General features: G+C 65.0%; 3 protein-coding genes across 6 annotated transcripts; all 3 read left to right on the top strand.

The window, feature by feature from the left end:
* The first annotated feature begins 149 nt into the window (after positions 1–149).
* Positions 150–1,846, top strand: FCER1G (Fc fragment of IgE receptor Ig). 2 transcript variants are annotated; one of them, XM_030474074.1, is made up of 5 exons: positions 150–276; positions 866–957; positions 1,067–1,108; positions 1,246–1,266; positions 1,553–1,846. In XM_030474074.1, exons 1-5 carry the CDS (start codon positions 231–233, stop codon positions 1,607–1,609), a joined length of 258 nt encoding a protein of 85 aa, XP_030329934.1. In that variant the 5' UTR covers positions 150–230; the 3' UTR covers positions 1,610–1,846. The 2 variants fall into 2 exon arrangements, with proteins under 2 accessions (XP_030329934.1, XP_030329935.1); XM_030474075.1 differs by lacking the exon at positions 1,246–1,266 and having other exon boundaries at positions 173–276.
* A 441-nt stretch (positions 1,847–2,287) lies between these two features.
* PEX19 (peroxisomal biogenesis factor 19) lies at positions 2,288–6,090 on the top strand. Of its 2 annotated transcripts, none has more exons than XM_030474028.1 (8): positions 2,288–2,423; positions 3,392–3,486; positions 3,598–3,742; positions 3,898–3,983; positions 4,081–4,248; positions 5,000–5,176; positions 5,739–5,783; positions 5,872–6,090. In XM_030474028.1, the coding sequence occupies exons 1-8, from the start codon at positions 2,363–2,365 to the stop codon at positions 5,923–5,925; spliced, it is 831 nt and encodes a 276-aa protein (XP_030329888.1). In that variant the 5' UTR covers positions 2,288–2,362; the 3' UTR covers positions 5,926–6,090. The 2 variants fall into 2 exon arrangements, with proteins under 2 accessions (XP_030329888.1, XP_030329887.1); XM_030474027.1 differs by having other exon boundaries at positions 2,299–2,423; positions 3,577–3,742.
* An 816-nt stretch (positions 6,091–6,906) lies between these two features.
* On the top strand, positions 6,907–16,844 carry DCAF8 (DDB1 and CUL4 associated factor 8). Of its 2 annotated transcripts, XM_030473947.1 has the most exons (14): positions 6,907–7,025; positions 8,083–8,124; positions 9,427–9,497; positions 9,571–10,259; positions 11,744–11,884; positions 12,102–12,196; positions 13,084–13,194; positions 13,947–14,019; positions 14,232–14,289; positions 14,381–14,488; positions 14,765–14,895; positions 15,654–15,773; positions 15,854–15,970; positions 16,070–16,844. In XM_030473947.1, exons 3-14 carry the CDS (start codon positions 9,449–9,451, stop codon positions 16,181–16,183), a joined length of 1,806 nt encoding a protein of 601 aa, XP_030329807.1. In that variant the 5' UTR covers positions 6,907–7,025; positions 8,083–8,124; positions 9,427–9,448; the 3' UTR covers positions 16,184–16,844. The 2 variants fall into 2 exon arrangements, with proteins under 2 accessions (XP_030329807.1, XP_030329806.1); XM_030473946.1 differs by lacking the exon at positions 6,907–7,025 and having other exon boundaries at positions 7,347–8,124.
* Positions 16,845–16,972: the final 128 nt, after the last annotated feature.

Genomic DNA, 16,972 nt, shown 5'->3' with positions numbered 1-16,972 from the left:
CCTTTGCCAGCCGGGGACCCCCGTGTTGGGCGCTGCCGGTGACGGCGACACTGGGGCTGGGTGACGGTGACACTGGGGCTGGGTGACGGTGACACTGGGTCCGGGTGACGCTGGGCCCGGCCGTTGGCCGGAGGAGGGGAAGTGGGGTGGGGTGGGAGAAGGCTCCGGCACAGCCGCGGTCACCGTCACCCGCTGTCACCCACCGGACCCTGCTGTCCCCTGCCGCACCCATGGGTGTCCTCCTGCTCCTGCTCCTGCTCCAGACACCGGTGGCAGGTTGGGGGGATCCGTGGGGCGGGCGAGGGGCTGGGTGGGCTCGTGGCTGGGGGGTTGGGAGCGCGGGATCACCCCGCAGCACCCAAAGGTGGGTCCTGGGGGGTTCTGGGTGCCCCAGTGGGCGTTGGAACCACCCGCGACCCACTGCAATGGGGCTGACCCAGAGACCCCCCATAATGGGGCTAACTGGGGACCCCACACAATGGAACCAACCCAGAGACCCCCCCCCAATGGAGCTGACCAGGGGACCCCCCCCAATGGGGCTGGCTGGGTACCCCACGCAATGGAACTGATGCGGGGACCCCCCACAATGGGGTGACGCAGGGACCCCCATAATGGGGCTAACTGGGGACCCCACACAACGAAACCAACCCGGAGACCCCCCCACAATGGGGCTGACCCCGGGGACCCCCCCCCCCAATGGGGCTGACTGGGTACTCCACACAACGGAACTGATGCGGGGACCCCCACAATGGGGTGACACAGGGACCCCCATAATGGGGCTAACTGGGGACCCCACACAACGAAACTAACCCGGAGACCCCCCCACAATGGGGCTGACCCCGGGGACCCCCCTCACCCTCCCCAGAGGCCCTGGTGGAGCCGGAGCTCTGCTACGTCCTCGACGCCATCCTCTTCCTCTACGGCATCATCCTCACCGCGCTCTATTGCCGCCTCAAGGTGAGCACCGGGGGGACCCCCCCCCCATTTTTGGGGCTCTCTCGGTGCTTTTCCCTCTGATTCCTGTTCTTTTCCCTCATTTTTGACCCCCCCCCCCCCTTCCCGGCAGTTCCTGGTTTGCCGAGCGTCGCAGCAGGGAGCCACCAAGGAGGTAACACATGGGGGGGCTGGGATTGGGGGTCCCCCCCTGTTCCCTAAGGCATGAGGGGTGCAGGGGGGTGCCCGTGTCCCCCCCCCCCCTTGTCTTGTTGTCCCTTCAGCTCTTTCTCTTTCTCTTTCCCTGAGCAGAAGGAAGAAAACATCTATGCTGTGAGTGACCCGGGGGGGGTGGCACATCCGGGGGGGGGCTGACCCCCGGCTGCTCTCCCTTGTGGGGTACCGTCACTTGGGGGGGGGCCCTGCACTGAGCCCCCTACACTGGTTGGGTGGGACACCCCCTGCTATGGGGGGGACAGTGGTGGTGGTGGATGGGGGGCACAGACACCTTGTCCCCCCTTGTCCCCCCTTGTCCCCCCCTTGTCCCCCCTTGTCCCCCCTTGTCCCCCCCTTTTTCCTCCCTTGTCCCCCCCTTGTCCCCCCCATTTGTCCCATGCAGGGGCTCAGCAGCGAGGGCCAAGAGACATATGAGACCCTTGAGATCAAACGCTCCTGACCCCATCCTGTGGCTCCAGGACCCCCCCAGCACCCCCCCGTACCCCCTTTCCAACCTGTGATGGAGAACTGCAGCTTTCCCCCTGGAAATGGGGGGTTCTGGCCCCAAATCGCCGCTGTGGGGCTGGGACCCCTTGAGCTGGGCGGGGGGTGAAGCTGCTCTGGGTGTGCAGTGCTGGCCCCCCCTTTCTGCTCTGTGTGTGTGTCCCCCCCCCAGTAAAGCAGCACCACGTGTAAATGGGGCAGGAGGGTCTGTAATGGTGGGGGGGGAGCTGGGGACGGGGATGGGGACAGCGGCACCCCCAGGGGATGGACCCAAGATCCCCCCTCAGGACTCCCCACGACCCTCCAGGGCCCCCCCAGACCTTTTACAACCCCCCCAAGACTCCCCAACCTCTAAGAGCTGGGACCCCGAGGGGTGAGACCCCAAAATCTGGGACCCCAAGAGCTGAGACCCCAAAATATTGGACCCCCTCCAAGAGCTGGGACGCTGTGATGTGGGACCCTGAGGGGCTGGGACCCCCACATCTGGGACCCCCACATCTGGGACAAGCCCCCTCCGCAAGAGGCCGGAGCGCAACATCTGGGGTGGCGGTCCGCCGGTCCGCCAGGGGGAGACACGCGCCCCCCCCGTGCACTGCGGCGCCGCCTGGCGGGCGCACGGAGCATCTGCGGCGTTAGGGGCGGGGTCTGGGCGGGGTGGGCGGGGCCTGGGGGCGGTCGCGCCCCCTGGCGGAGGCGGAGCCGCGCGAAGATGGCGGCGGAGCCGGGCCCGGGACCGGGCCCCGACCCGGAGCTGGAGGCGCTGCTCGACAGTGAGCGGCGGGGAACGGGGGGGCAGCGGCGGGGGGCAGTGGGGGTGAGCGTTGTTGGGGCGCTGTAGGGCTGGGGGGGGTCATAGGGAGCGCTGGGGCGGGGGTCATTCGGGTGCAATGGAGCTGCGGGGGCCATAGGGAGCAATGGGGCTGGGGGTCATTGGGGTGCGGGGGTCTGGGGGGGTCATAGCGAGCAGTGGAGCTCATTGGGGTGCAGGGGGCTCACTGGGGTGCAGTGGGGCTGGGGGGTCATAGGGAGCAGTGGGGTTGTGGGTCATTGGGGTGCAGGGGGTCTGAGGGGGTTGTTGGGAATAGTGGGGCTGGGGGTCACTGGGGTGCAGTGGGGCTCATTGGGGTGCGGGGGAGGCTCATTGGGGTGCGGGGGGAATATTGGAGTATAGGGGCTCATTGGGGTACAGCGGAGCTCAGTGGGGTACAGGGGGCTCATTGGGGTGTGGGGGGCTCATTGCGGTACAGGGGGCTCATTAGGGTGCGGGGGGGCTCAGTAGGGTGCGGGGGGGCTCACTGGGGTGCAGTGGGGATCATTGGGGTGCAGGGGGCTCATTGGGGTGCAGTGGGATCATTGGGGTGCGAGGGAGGCTCATCGGGGTGCAGGGGGTCTCATTGGGGTGCAGTGGGATTATTGGGGTGCAAAGGAGGCTCATTGGGGTGCAGGGGGGCTCATTGGGGTGCAATGGGTCTCATTGGGGTGCAATGGGATCATTGTGGTGCAGTGGGATTATTGGGGTGCAAAGGAGGCTCATTGGGGTGCAGGGGGTCTCATTGGGGTGCAGTGCTGTCAGCCATCACCAGGGTACCACCATGGGGCCGCAGCAGTTTGGGGGGCACAGAGCAGGGCTCTGCCTCCACATGCCATGGTTGGGGGGGGGGGGGGAATCACTTTGGGGTGCAGAAACCTCCTTTGGGCCCCTCCATGGGGGCTCCCCCTCACCCACCCCCCCCCCCAGGTGCCTTGGATGACTTCGAGAAGGCTCGACCCCCCCCTCCGCCACCCCCCGGTACCAGCCCCTGCCCCGAGCCCTCCCCCAGCAACGCCGCCAAGGTGAGGCCATGGGGTAGGGGGGGGGACACCCCGAGTGTGGGTTCAGCCCCATGGGTTGGGGGGGCCGCACTGATGGCGCCCCATCCCCAGGCGTCCCTGTTCGCGGCGCAGGAGCGGTTCTTCGAGGAGCTGTTCGAGGGGGAGCTGGCGGCACAAGCGGCGGCCGAGTTCGACCGGGCCATGCAGGAGCTGGCGCAGGAGGAGCCGCACCTGGTGGAGCAGTTCCAGAAGCTCTCGGAAGCCGCCGGGAGAGTGGGTGAGCACCGGGCCCGGAGCCGGGATGGGCTCCGTGTGCCCATGGTGGGGGGGTTGGTTGTGCCGTGGCAGTGGCAGCGCCGTGGGGGAAGGTTTAAGGGGTGCCCCCCCCTTGCCTGGACCCCACTGGGGGGGTGGGTGTCTCCGGCGGCGCAGGCAGCGACGCGGCGTCGCAGCAGGAATTCACCTCCTGCCTCAAGGAGACGCTGAGTGGCCTGGCCAAGAACGCCAGCGACCTGCAGGTACGGCTGCCCCAAAGCGGGGTCCTTCCCCCCCACACCCTCCCTTCCCCGCCGTGGGGTGCCCCCCGGCGCCGTGGGGCTGACGCTGCCCTCGCAGAGCTCTTCGGCCTCGGAGGAGGAGCTGGCGAAGGCGCTGGAGGGGCTGGGGCTGGAGGAGGGTGACGGTGACGGGGAGGGCAGCGTCCTGCCTGTCATGAGGAGCATCATGCAGAGCCTGCTCTCCAAGGACGTGCTCTACCCCTCGCTCAAGGAGATCACCGAGAAGGTTTGGGGGTGTGCGGGAGGGCCGGGGCGCCCGTGGGGTGATGATGGTGTCACCCGGTGTCAGTGTCACCCGGTGCTGGTGGGACGGTACGGGTGTGACTGGTGCCGGTTGGTGATGCTGGTGGGTGACACCAGTGTGACCAGTACCAGTGTCCCTCCCCCAGCAGTACCCCCAGTGGCTCCGGTGACATGGTGATGCCGGTGTCACCCGGTGGTGGGGGTGGGTGACACTGATGGGTGACACCAGCGTGACCCGGTGCCGGGGGATGACACCGGTGGTGTGGTGCCAGTGTCACCAGTGCCCGTGTCCCCGCAGTACCCCGAGTGGTGTCACCGGTACCAGTGGGTGGCGCTGGGGTGCCCGGTGGCGCTGGGTGGCGCTGGTGTGACCGGTGCCGCCGGGTGGCGCTGGGGTGCCCGGTGCCGCTGGGTGGCGCTGGTGTGACCGGTACCGCTGGGTGGCGCTGGTGTGACCGGTGGCGCTGGGTGGCGCTGGTGTGACCGGTGCCGCCGGGTGGCGCTGGGGTGCCCGGTGCCGCTGGGTGGCGCTGGTGTGACCGGTACCGCTGGGTGGCGCTGGTGTCACCGGTGCCGCCGGGTGGCGCTGTTGTGACCGGTGCCGCTGGGTGGCGCTGGTGTCACCGATACCAGTGGGTGGCGCTGGGGTGCCCGGTGCCGCTGGGTGACCGGTGCCGCTGGGTGGCGCTGGGGTGACCGGTGCCGCTGCGTGACCGGTGGCGCTGTCCCCGCAGTACCCGGAGTGGCTCCAGCGGCACGGCGCGGCGCTCCCGGTGGAGCAGTACGAGCGGTACCGGGCGCAGCTCCACGTCATGGGCCGCATCTGCCGGCACCTGGAGGGGGAGCGGCCGGGGGAGGGCGAGGACGAGCGGAGGCAGCGCTTCGAGAGCCTCCTGGGGCTCATGCAGCAGGTGCGGACCCACAGAGACCCACAGAGACACCCAGAGACCCCCAGAGACACCCCCAGAGACACCCCCAGAGATCCTAAGACACCCAGAGACACCCTCAGACACCCAGAGACACCCCCTGAGATCCTAAGACACCCATAGACACCCTCAGACACCCAGAGACACCCCCAGACATCCTAAGACACCCATAGACACTCATAGACACCAAGAGACACCCTGAGACATCCCCATAGACACCCACAGACAGTCACAGACACCCTGAGACACCCCCAGAGACACCCACAGACAGCAACAGACACCCTGAGACACCCCCAGAGACACCCTGACCCCCCCGTGCACCCCCAGACCGCCCTGTGCACCCCAGAGCCACCCTGATCCTCCCCGAGATGCCCCCAGAGACACCCTCTGAGAGACCCAGAAAGACCCTGACACCCCCCGAGACACCTTGACCCCCCTGTGCACCCCCAGATCCCCGTTTGCACCCCAGAGCCACCCTGATCCCCCCCAGAGACACCCCCCAAGAGACACCCAAATCCCCCCCCTGACCCCCCTGTTCCCCCCCCAGCTGCAGGACCTGGGGCACCCACCCAAGGAACTGGCCGGGGAGACGGTGAGTCCCATGGAGGGGGGGGGGGGTCCTGCTGGGACCCCCCCTGAGCACCCGGACCCCCATCTGACTCCCCCGTTCCCCCCGGCAGCCCCCCGGGTTCAACATGGAGCTGCCGGGGGGGGAGCAGTGCCGCCTCATGTAGGGCCCCCCCCACCGGAGGAGGAGGAGGAGGAGGAGCCGTCCCGCACCAGGGGGGGGTGCTGGGCGTCACGGTGGGGGGTCGGGGTGCAGGGACCCCCCCCCCCCGACCATGGGGACGTGTGTGACCCCCCCTCGATGTCCCCAATAAAGATGCTGGTAACGGTAATGGCTCCTGGAGGGGAAACTGAGGCAGAAGGGGGGGGGGGGGGGGGGGGATGTAGGAGAGGGGCTGAGCCTGTAACAACATGGGGGGCACAAGAAGACCCTACAATAACATGGGGGGGTATAGGGTGACCCTACAATAACATGGGGGGGACACCCTAATACCATGGGGGGGAACAGGGTGACCCTAATAACATGGTGGGGGCATGTAGAGACCCTACAATAACATGTGGGAGGACCGTAATAGCATGGGGGGGCACAAGGAGACCTTACAATAACATGGGGGGGACACCCTAATAACATGGGGGGGTACAGGGTGACACTAATAACATAGTGGGGGACCCTGATAACATGGGGGGGGCACATGGAGACCCTACACTAACGTGGGGGGGGGACTCCAATAACACGGTGGGGCACAAGGAGGCCCTATAATAACATGTGGGAGGACCCGAATAACATGGGGGGGTACAGGGTGACCCTACAATAACATGGGTGGGACCCGAATAATACGGGAGGGACCCTAATAACATGGTGGGTCAGAAGGAGACCCTACAATAACACTGAGGGGGGACCCTAATAACATGGGGGGGGGGACCCTAAAACAACACGGGGGGGTCTGTGACCGTACAATGACATTGGGGGGCACGCGAAGACCCCACAACAACACTGGGGGGGGGGCACATGTCGACCCTACAATAACACTGGGGGGGGGGAGTGGGGTCTGGGTCGCCGTTGCCATAGCGACGGCGACGTCGGGGTGTCGCGCGGGTGTCGCGCGGCGGCGGCCTCCGTTGCCGTAAAGCGCGGCTGGCGGTGCCGTAAGGCGAGCGGCGGAGGCGGCGCAGTAAGATGGCGGCGGCGGCGGCGGGGCCCGGAGCCGGGGCCCGAGTAGCTCCCGCCGCGCCCCGCGCCTGAGCGAGGCGGCTCCGCCGGGACCGGGTGCGTGCGGGGCCCCCCCCCCCACCCCCCGGCACCCACCGCCCCCCCCGCGGCTCCGGCACCGGGACCGCTGCACCTTTCCCCCCCCCCCCCCGGACCGGGCCGCGGGGGCTGCTCCGGGGAAAGGGCACGGGGGTAACGGGGGGGGCGTCCGTACCCCCGGGGGTCATCGGGCAGGGGGGGGCCCGCGGCGATGGGGGGGCGATGGGGGGGGCCTGGTGCAGCCCCGGGGGCGCTGGGCCTCGGGGGGGGGGTGTCTCTGCGCCTTTGGGGGGGGCCTTCCCGCCCCCAAAGGGGTTTCTTCCCCTTTAAGGGGGGGTCCCCCCTCCCCTCAAGGGTGTCTCTGCCCCTTTAAGGGGGGTCCTTGTGATTTTGGGGGGGTCTCTCCCACCCCCGAGGATGTCTCTGCCCCTTTAAGGGCGGTCCTTGTGCCTTTGAGGGGGTCCCCCCTTCCCCCGAAGGTGTCTCTGCCCCTTTAAGAGGGGTCCTTGTGCCTTTAGAGGAGTCGCCCCTGCCCCCAAAGGGGTTTCTTCCCCTTTAAGGGGGGGTCCCCCCTGCCCTCAAGGATGTCTCTGCCCCTTTAAGGGGGGTCCTTGTGCCTTTGGGGAGGGTCCCTGCTGCCCCCAGAGGGGTTTCTTCCCCTTTAAGGGGGGTCCCTGTGCCTTTGGGGGGGGCTGTCTTGCCCCCAGGGCAGGTTCCTGTTGCCCCAAAGGGCTCCTCACCCCGTTAGACGGTTCGGGGGTTCCCCCCCCCATCGGGCCCTGTTGCCCCCGGGGTGTCCCCGTCCCTTTGAGGGACCCGGGGGGGCCCCAGGGCCGGTCCCTGTCACCTCCTCATCTCTTAGGGGGCACATGAGGGGGTGTCCCCCCCCCCAGTGCTCTGGGGCCACCCTCCTGCCCCCCCCCGGGCTCCTTCCCTGGTGCCAGCATCAGGCTCCAAACCTTGTCCCTGCTCCTCCCTTGTCCCCCCCCCCCTTCCAGGACAGGTCCCGTTGTCCCGGGGGGGTCCCACATGGAGCAGGGGGTCGGTCCCTGCTTTAACCTCTTGTTCCCATCAGCTGCCACGGAGGCTCCAGGCCCCGTTCCTGCAGCTCCGGCAGGTGGGTGGCGCCGCGCCGCTGGGCTTCTCCCGCGCCTTGGGAAGCTGGGAGCACCCATCCTGCGGGGTGCTGGAGGGGCGAGGGGCAGCCAGTGCTTGGGTAAAGGCACTGGGAGCGGGGTCGGGGTGTTCCCGGGGGCTGGAAAAGCCTTGGGAATGGTGCTGCTGAGGGCGGTGGGCGCTGGGGAGGGGAGGGAGGGATTCGTGGATGGATCGGAGGATGGATTCATGGATGGAGGGATTCATGGATAGATGGAGGGATGGATTCATGGATGGAGGGATTCATGGATGGATGGATTTATGGACAGAAGGAAGCATGGGTTCATGGATGGACAGAAGGATGGATTCATGGATGAACGGAAGGATGGATTAATGGATGGATGCATTCAAGGATGTTTGGGAGGATGGATTCATGGATGGATGGATGGATTCATGGATGGATGGAAGGATGGATTCAAGGATATTTGGGAGGATGGATTCATGGATGGATGGGTGCGTTCATGGATGGAGGGATGGATTCATGGATGGACGGAAGGATGGATTCACGGATGGAAGGATGGATTCATGGATGGATGGAAGGATGGATTCATGGATGGAGGGATGGATTCAAGGATGTTTGGGAGGATGGATTCATGGATGGATGGGTGCGTTCATGGATGGATGGATGCAGCGGAGCAGTGTGGTGCCGGAGCTGGTTACCACACGGAGCAGGGCCTGTGTCCCTGCGGCTCCCAGCGTTACAGGTTGGGATGGAGCTCGGGATGGAAGGAATTGCCTCCTGGACACGGCGCTCGGAGTCGCTGGTGCTGGTTGGGGGGTGTGGGGCCCGGTCCCGGCCTGTGGCACACACAGGGCTGTGTTCCGGGTGCTGGGAGCTCAGAGCCACCCGGATCAGGGCTGGATCCAGGGAACTGCTCCCGGCGCTGAGCGTGTCCCCTGGGGAAGGGGCTGGGACGGGAGCTCCTGTCCCACAGGAGGGACGTGGAGGAGAAGAGAAGGCTCCTGAAGGGGAGCCCTTGGAGCAGCTCCAGCGCCTGAAGGGGCTCCAGGAAACCTGGAGAGGGGCTTTGGACAGGGGATGGGGTTTGGGAGATTTGGGAAGAAGCTCCTCACCGTGCGGGCGCTGGGACCCTGCGATGGGTGGGAGGCAGGAGCTGGGGCTGCCCCATCCCTGGCAGCGTTGGAGCACCCTGCTCCGGAGGAGGGTGTCCCTGGGAGGAAGCGGAGGAGCTCTCAGGTCCCTTCAGGCCCGGGGGGTGTCACTGCCAGCTCTGCCCTCACTGGGGTGTCCCTGTCCCCGCAGGGTGAGCGCTCCGCATCCCACCATGTCGGACAAAGGCAGCAGCATGGACGGGAAGACGGACATAGTGAACGGTAAGGACCGCGGTGGGGTCCCCCCCGCCGTGTCCCCGGTGTCCCCTCGCTCACGGCGTGTGTGTGCCCACAGGCAGCTTGTCCAGCAGCCCCGAGGAGATGTCGGCTGAGGAGGGCCGGGAAACCTCCTCGGGCATCGAGGTGGAGGCCTCGGACCTCAGCTTGAGCCTCACGGGCGACGACGTGGGGCCCAACCGCGCCAGCATGGAGACGAGCCGGGACACGGACACGGAGAGCTCGGGTGAGGAGAAGGACTCGGACAGCATGGACGACACCGGCCACTACTCCATCACCGAGGAGAGCCGGGCCCTCGACCGCTCGCACTCGGAGGAGGAAGAGGAAGAGGAGGAAGAGGAGGAGGAGGAGGAGGAGCAGCGGGCGCAGCGGCGCGCCCAGCGCAAGCGCGCCACCCACGAGCAGGACTCGTCGGACGACGAGCAGGCGCTGGAGGAATGGGTGGCCTCGGAGACGTCGGCGCTGCCGCGGCCGCGCTGGAGAGCCATCCCCGCGCTGCGGCGCCGCCAGCTGGGCGCCAGCACCCGCTTCGTGCCCGAGGCGTGCGGGGCGCGGGTCTTCGTGCAGCGCTTCCGCCTGCAGCACGGCCTGGAGGCGCACACGGGCTGCGTGAACACCCTGCACTTTAACCAGCGCGGCACCTGGCTCGCCAGCGGCAGCGACGACCTGCGCGTCGTCGTGTGGGACTGGGTGAGGAGGAGGCCGGTGCTGGAGTTTGAGAGCGGCCACAAGAGCAACGTCTTCCAGGTGAGCTGCGGACGGGGGAGCTCCGCGATCCGGGGGATTTTGGGGTTTGGGGGGGGTGGGGGCTGTGGGATGGGTTGGGGTAGAAGGGAGCTGGGGGTCATCCAGTTCCAACCCCTGCCGTGGGCAGGGACATGTCGCACTAGAGCAGGTTGGTCTAAACCGTGTCCAGCCTGGCCTTGAGCACTGCCAGGGATGGAGCAGTCACCACTTTGGGCACCCTGTGCCAGTGCCTCAGCACCCTCACAGGGAAGAGCTTCCTTATCTCCAACCTGAACTTCCCCTGTTGCAGTTTGAACCCATCACCCCTTGTCCTGTCGCTGCAAGATCATAGGAGCATGGAATGGTTTGGGTTGGAAAAGACCTTGAGATCATCCACATCCAACCCCCTGCCATAGGAAGGGACATTTCCCACTAGAGATCATAGGAACGTGGAATGGTTTGAGTTGGAAAGGACCTTGAGGTCATCCACATCCAACTCCCTGCAATAAGAAGGGACATTACCCATTAGAGATCATAGGAACATAGAATGGTTTGAGTTGGAAAAGACCTTGAGATCATCCAGACCCAACCCCCTGCCATAGGAAGGGACATTTCCCACTAGAGGTCATAGAAACATGGAATGGTTTGAGTTGGAAAGGACCTTGAGATCATCCAGACCCAACCCCCTGCCATAGGAAGGGACATTACCCATTAGAGGTCATAGAAACAGGGAATGGTTTGGGTTGGAAAGGACCTTGAGATCATCCAGATCCAACCCCCTGCCATAGGAAGGGACATTTCCCACTAGAGGTCATAGAAACAGGGAATGGTTTGGGTTGGAAAGACCTTGAGATCATCCAGACCCAACCCCCTGCCATAGGAAGGGACATTTCCCACTAGAGATCATAGAAACAGGGAATGGTTTGGGTTGGAAAGGACCTTGAGATCATCCAGATCCAACCCCCTGCCATAGGAAGGGACATTTCCCACTAGAGATCATAGAAACAGGGAATGGTTTGGGTTGGAAAGGACCTTGAGATCATCCAGATCCAACCCCCTGCAATAAGAAGGGACATTTCCCACTAGAGATCATAGAAACATGGAATGGTTTGGGTTGGAAAGACCTTGAGATCATGCAGATCCAGCCCCCTGCCACGGGAAGGGACACTTCCCCCTAGAGATCCGCTGTGGTGGGCAGGAACCTGCTCTAGAAGCCCTGAATTCCCCCTGGATGATGGGGCAGGAGGAATGTGTTGGTGATAAGAGCCCTCAAAACCCACCAGGGTGCCCTAAAATCCATCCTCTCGGGGGGGGGGATCCCCCCAGGCCCTGCAGAGCTTCCCTCTCCCCACCCCTCCGGCGTGTCCATGCCATGGATCCCAGCTCCGTGTCCTTGCCGGGATGGAGCTGGGGCTTTGCAGCCATTCCCTATGGCTGTGAGCTGGTGGCGGGGGGGGGCCGGCGGAGGTGCTGCCCCCAGCTGAAGGCCTCTTGCTCCCTTCCAGGCCAAGTTCCTCCCCAACAGCGGGGACTCCACGCTGGCCATGTGCGCCCGGGACGGGCAGGTCCGTGTGGCCGAGCTCTCGGCCACCCAGTGCTGCAAGAACACCAAACGTGTGGCCCAGCACAAAGGAGCCTCACACAAGGTGAGCCCTGTTGGGGGGGGGGCGGTGTGGGACCCCCAAAAAACACCCCCCCGGGGGCCTCCTGGCTCGGTGGTGCCGCGGAGGGACCGGCTCTGGGGGGGGGGACAAGGGCTCTCGGTGCCGGCGCGGCTCCGGTGACCGGTCGTGGGGACGAAGTGGGGGGCTCACCACGTTGTTGGGTGCAAAGGGAACCAATGGCCAAGTCTTTATCTTCCAGCTGGCCCTAGAACCGGATTCTCCATGCACTTTCCTATCGGCAGGTGAAGATGCTGTCGTCTTCACCATCGACCTGAGACAAGACCGACCCGCCTCGTGAGTATCATCCTCCAGCGCCATCCCCAGGGATGCTCCACAGGGAGATCCAGGGGCTGCGGGTCCTGCTGGTTCCATCCCTCTTTGGTGGGCACCAAGTGGGCAAAGGGGTGTTTTGAGGCTGTTCAACAGCGTTGGCTTCCCCAAGGGGCACACACAGGGTGGGAATCCTTCCCTGCGAGCCTGGTGGGACACTGGGGTGGGTGGAAGGGAGAAGCTGGGGCTGCTCCATCCCTGGAAGCGTTGGATGGGGCTTGGAGCAACCTGCTCCGGTGGAAGGTGTCCCTGCCCCTGGCTTTACATGAGCTTTAAGGTCCTTTTCCAACCCAAACCATTCCAGGATTCTCTGAACCTGGCTCGTTAGCCAAGGGGTTTGAATCCCCCGGGATGGGACCCTGCTCAGACAGGGAACAGCACCACCCCCCTCGAGGCCCAGCACCACTTCCAGCTGCGTTTGGCATCTCGTGCTTTTCCATTCTCATTTGGGAGATGCTCCTGCTCCAAATCCAAAGCTTTGGCGCTCGTCTCCCGGGGTTTGGGTTCATTCCTCCGTGCGAGTGCTTTTGGCTGGAGCTTTCCCTGTTTCATCAGCAGGACAAAACCACCGCCGGGGCCTTTCCAAACCTTTAATCCCAGTGTTTGTGTGCACGGAGCTGAAACCCGGAGCTCCTGGGGGAAGGGAGATGGGATTGTGTGAAATGTGGGCATTGTTACAGGCAGCTGGGTGAGGGGAAGGTACCAGCACAGCGCTTCTGCCCTGGCGTCCATCCCACGCTGCCTGTGCAGCTCCTGCCTTCCCAGCTGGAGCCTGCTTGCAATTGGAGGTGGTTGCTTGTTGTTGTTGTTGTTGTCGTCGGGTTGTTATTGTTCTTCTTCATCTCTTCAAGGAAACTGGTGGTGACCAAGGAGAAGGAGAAGAAGGTGGGTCTCTACACCATCTACGTCAACCCCGCCAACACCTACCAGTTTGCTGTGGGTGGCAGAGACCAGTTCATCAGGTGAGTCCCACTGACCCCCACAGTGGCCCCAACACCCTGGTGGGGGCTCGGTGCTGACTAATGGGCTTCACTTAATGCCTCCAAAGCCCCAGGAGCGGGGTGGGATTCAATGGGCTCCGAGGCCACGTTGGACACAGGGGCTTGGAGCAACGTGGGCCAGTGGAAGGTGGCCCTGCCCGTGGCAATGGGGTGGGACTGGAGGAGCTTTGAGGTCCCTTCAGCCCAAACCATTCCAGGATTTGCTGGTTAAAAGCGGAGGATTTGGATCTGCTCTCCTGGGCCGGTGGGATCCATCCATGGGGATGACAAACCCCGTTGCTCCCGGTGCGCATCGGGGCGGGATTGAGGCTCCCGCGTGGCCTCAGTTCCAGCAGCACCGAGCTCCCCAAGTGACAAGCACCGTTCCCGGTGATCCCCCCCACATCCCAGCTCCCGCTGGAGCATCGCTGGGCTCCCCGTGGCGTCAGCCACGCTGGTGTGTGCCACAGGAACGCTCCCCGTGGGCTCGCAGCCTGCTCAGCGCTGGCTTGGGAAGCGCCTGGGATCGGTGCTCAGCACCAGCCCCTGCCCGTGGCACCGCGGCGCTGGCAGAGGAGGAGTCTCAGCTCCGGCACAATGAGGGGGGCCACGGAGCTGCTTTGGCCGAGGTTGCGGCTGATGCAGGCTCCCGGAGCTGGGCAGCACCAGTGCTCCGTGCCCGGGTGTCCCTCCCGTCCCTGCCCAGCGCCACGTTCCTGCCCTTCATCCCGCAGGATTTACGACCAGCGGAGGATAGACGAGAACGAGAACAACGGCGTCCTCAAGAAGTTCTGCCCCCACCATCTGGTAAGGAGCTGGTGCTGTGGTGTCACCTCTGGAGATCCCTTGGGAGCGCTGGTTTTGGTTTAGTCCTTGCTCCAAAGCTCCCAAAGGCACCGGGAGCCGTGTCGGTAGCGTGTTGGTGGCGTGCCCATAGCATGTCGGTAGCGTGTTGAGCTCCGGGCACGGGCGTGAGGAGGAGGCTGAGGAGGAAGCAGAGGTGTCTGTGCTCTCCTCAGGTGAACAGTGAGTCCAAAGCCAACATCACCTGCCTGGTCTACAGCCACGACGGCTCCGGTGAGTGACCACCGGGCACCGGCTGCGCCGGGGGGGGGTTCGGTGCCTCCACGTGCTCCCCGGTGACACCGTCTCTCCCGTCCCCCCCCAGAGCTCTTGGCCAGCTACAACGATGAGGACATTTATCTCTTCAACTCCTCCCACAGCGACGGGGCCGAGTACGTCAAGAGGTACAAGGGCCACCGCAATAACGCCACGGGTAAGGGCCGGCCCTCGCCATTCCCACGGGGAGCAGCCAGCGGGAGCATTCCCGGCTCCCGCTCACTTCCCGCTGCTCCCGGTGCTTGCTTCTCCTCTCACACAAACTTCCTGGAAGGAATTGAGCTGTTGTGGTGGTGGGGAGGGAAGAGCCGCGCCGGTAACCCTGGAAACCCGCCGGTGGGGCTGGGATTCGTGGCAAGGAGGGAATTCCCGGTGGGAATGCTGCCCAGCTCCCGCCGGCCTCATCCTGTGCCCCTTTTCCCTCTTTCCCAAGTGAAAGGTGTGAATTTTTACGGCCCCAAAAGCGAGTTCGTGGTGAGCGGCAGCGACTGCGGCCACATCTTCCTGTGGGAGAAATCCTCCTGCCAGATCGTGCAGTTCATGGAGGGGGACAAGGGCGGAGTGGTGAGTCCATGGCTCCTCCTCTTCCCCAAACCCACCCATTCCCCTTCCCCAATCCCAGCCATTCCCCTTCCCCAATCCCAGCCATTCCCCTTCCCCAAACCCACCCATTCCCCTTCCCCAAATCCACCCATTCCCCTTCCCCAAACCCACCCATTCCCCTTCCCCAATCCCAGCCATTCCCCTTCCCCAATCCCAGCCATTCCCCTTCCCCAACCCCAGCCATTCCCCTTCCCCAAACCCACCCATTCCCCTTCCCCAAATCCACCCATTCCCCTTCCCCAAACCCACCCATTCCCCTTCCCCAATCCCAGCCATTCCCCTTCCCCAATCCCAGCCATTCCCCTTCCCCAAACCCACCCATTCCCCTTCCCCAAACCCACCCATTCCCCTTCCCCAAATCCACCCATTCCCCTTCCCCAAACCCACCCGTTCCCCAAATCCACCCATTCCCCTTCCCCAAATCCACCCATTCCCCTTCCCCAAACCCACCCATTCCCATGTGCCCCCCCAGGGAGAGCCGGGGGGGTCCCTGCGTGCTGGTGGCTCCTGGTTGGGGGCAGGATTTGGGGGGGACAGTGGGGACCTCACGACTGTGGTTCCGCCTCATCCCGGTGGCCACATCCCAATGGATCCCAGCTCCGGGGCTTGAGCTTCCTCAAGGGGGGGGTGGGTTGGGAGGGGTGTTGGGGCACCCCCTGGGGGCACCCAATGGGCTCGGGGGTGCCCCACTTGAGGTGATGCCCCCCCCCCCCCCGCAGGTGAACTGCCTGGAGCCCCATCCCCACCTCCCCGTCCTGGCCACCAGCGGCCTGGACCACGACGTCAAGATCTGGGCCCCCACAGCCGAGACCCCCACGGAGCTGGCGGGGCTCAGGGAGGTGAGACCCGCACCCAGCACCCTTGTGGGGGGGGGGTAGGGCCTTGGGGACCCCCCTGTAACCCCCCCCAGCTCCTGCAGGTGATCAAGAAGAACAAGCTGGAGCGGGACGAGGACAGCCTGCACCACACCGACATGTTCGACAGCCACATGCTCTGGTTCCTCATGCACCACCTCCGGCAGCGCCGCCACCACCGCGTAGGTCCTATATGTGTGTGTGCCCCCCCCCGGCACCCCCAAACCACCCCCCCCGCAGCCCATTCACCCCCTTTTCTTGTGTGTGTCCCCCCCCCCCAGCGCCGCCGGGAGCCGGGAGCCCCGGATGGAGACTCGGATGAGTCCCCCAGCTCCTCGGACACGTCGGATGAGGAGGAGGAGGGCCCGGACCGGGTGCAGTGTATGCCATCGTGAGCCCCCCCCCCGGGCCCCCCCTGCACCCCCCCAGCACCGCGGGGGGGGCTCCGGCCACGCACCGCCCCCACTAACACATGGAGCTTTGGATTGACTTAAAGACCCCCCCCATATCCCCCCCCATCCATCCTCACATCCCCCCCCCATGGCACAGCCTCACCCTGGGGGTCCCCCCAGCACTGAGGGGGGGGGGATTTTTATACTAATGTGGCCCCCCCCCCCCCCTTATCCTGCTTTTTGGGGGGGGGGAACCCAGCCCTTGGCCCCTCTCCCACTTTTCTGGGGGGGGAGCACCCTCCCCTTGTGCTCTTCAGGGCTCTGCCCCCCCCCGGGGGTGAGGGGGGGACACATGGGGGTGCCCCCCCCCCCATTGCCCCTCATTGGGGGGGGGGTTTGCAGAGCGCTGCTTGTCTGGTTTGTACATATCAGTGATTTGCACTTGGTGTGGCCCCCCCCGAGCCCCCCCCCCCCAGCCTTTTTCTGTTACTTTGACAGAGATTGAGTCGTTTCGGGGGGGGGTTTGGGGGGTTTTTGGGGGGGGGGTCACTGTTAGAGGCCTAATTTTATATGTGTTCACCCCCCCCCCTCACCCCCCCGCGGGGAATCGATTGTAAGAGTTGAATCTATATTATATATAAATGCAATAAAGCAGCCGAGAGAGGCCCCGTGTCCCCCCCCGTGACCCCCCCGTGTCCCCCCCAGTGTCCCCTGACCCCCCCCCCCATGTCATCTGTGTGTGTCCCCGCTCCAGGACCCCCCCCCATCCTCTATGTATGTGTGTCCCCCCCC

This window comes from Strigops habroptila, chromosome 22, assembly GCF_004027225.2.
Source record: "Strigops habroptila isolate Jane chromosome 22, bStrHab1.2.pri, whole genome shotgun sequence".
NCBI lineage: Eukaryota > Metazoa > Chordata > Aves > Psittaciformes > Psittacidae > Strigops > Strigops habroptila.
Note: the sequence above shows the minus strand (reverse complement) of the source record. Positions and strands in the feature narration are given on the sequence as shown.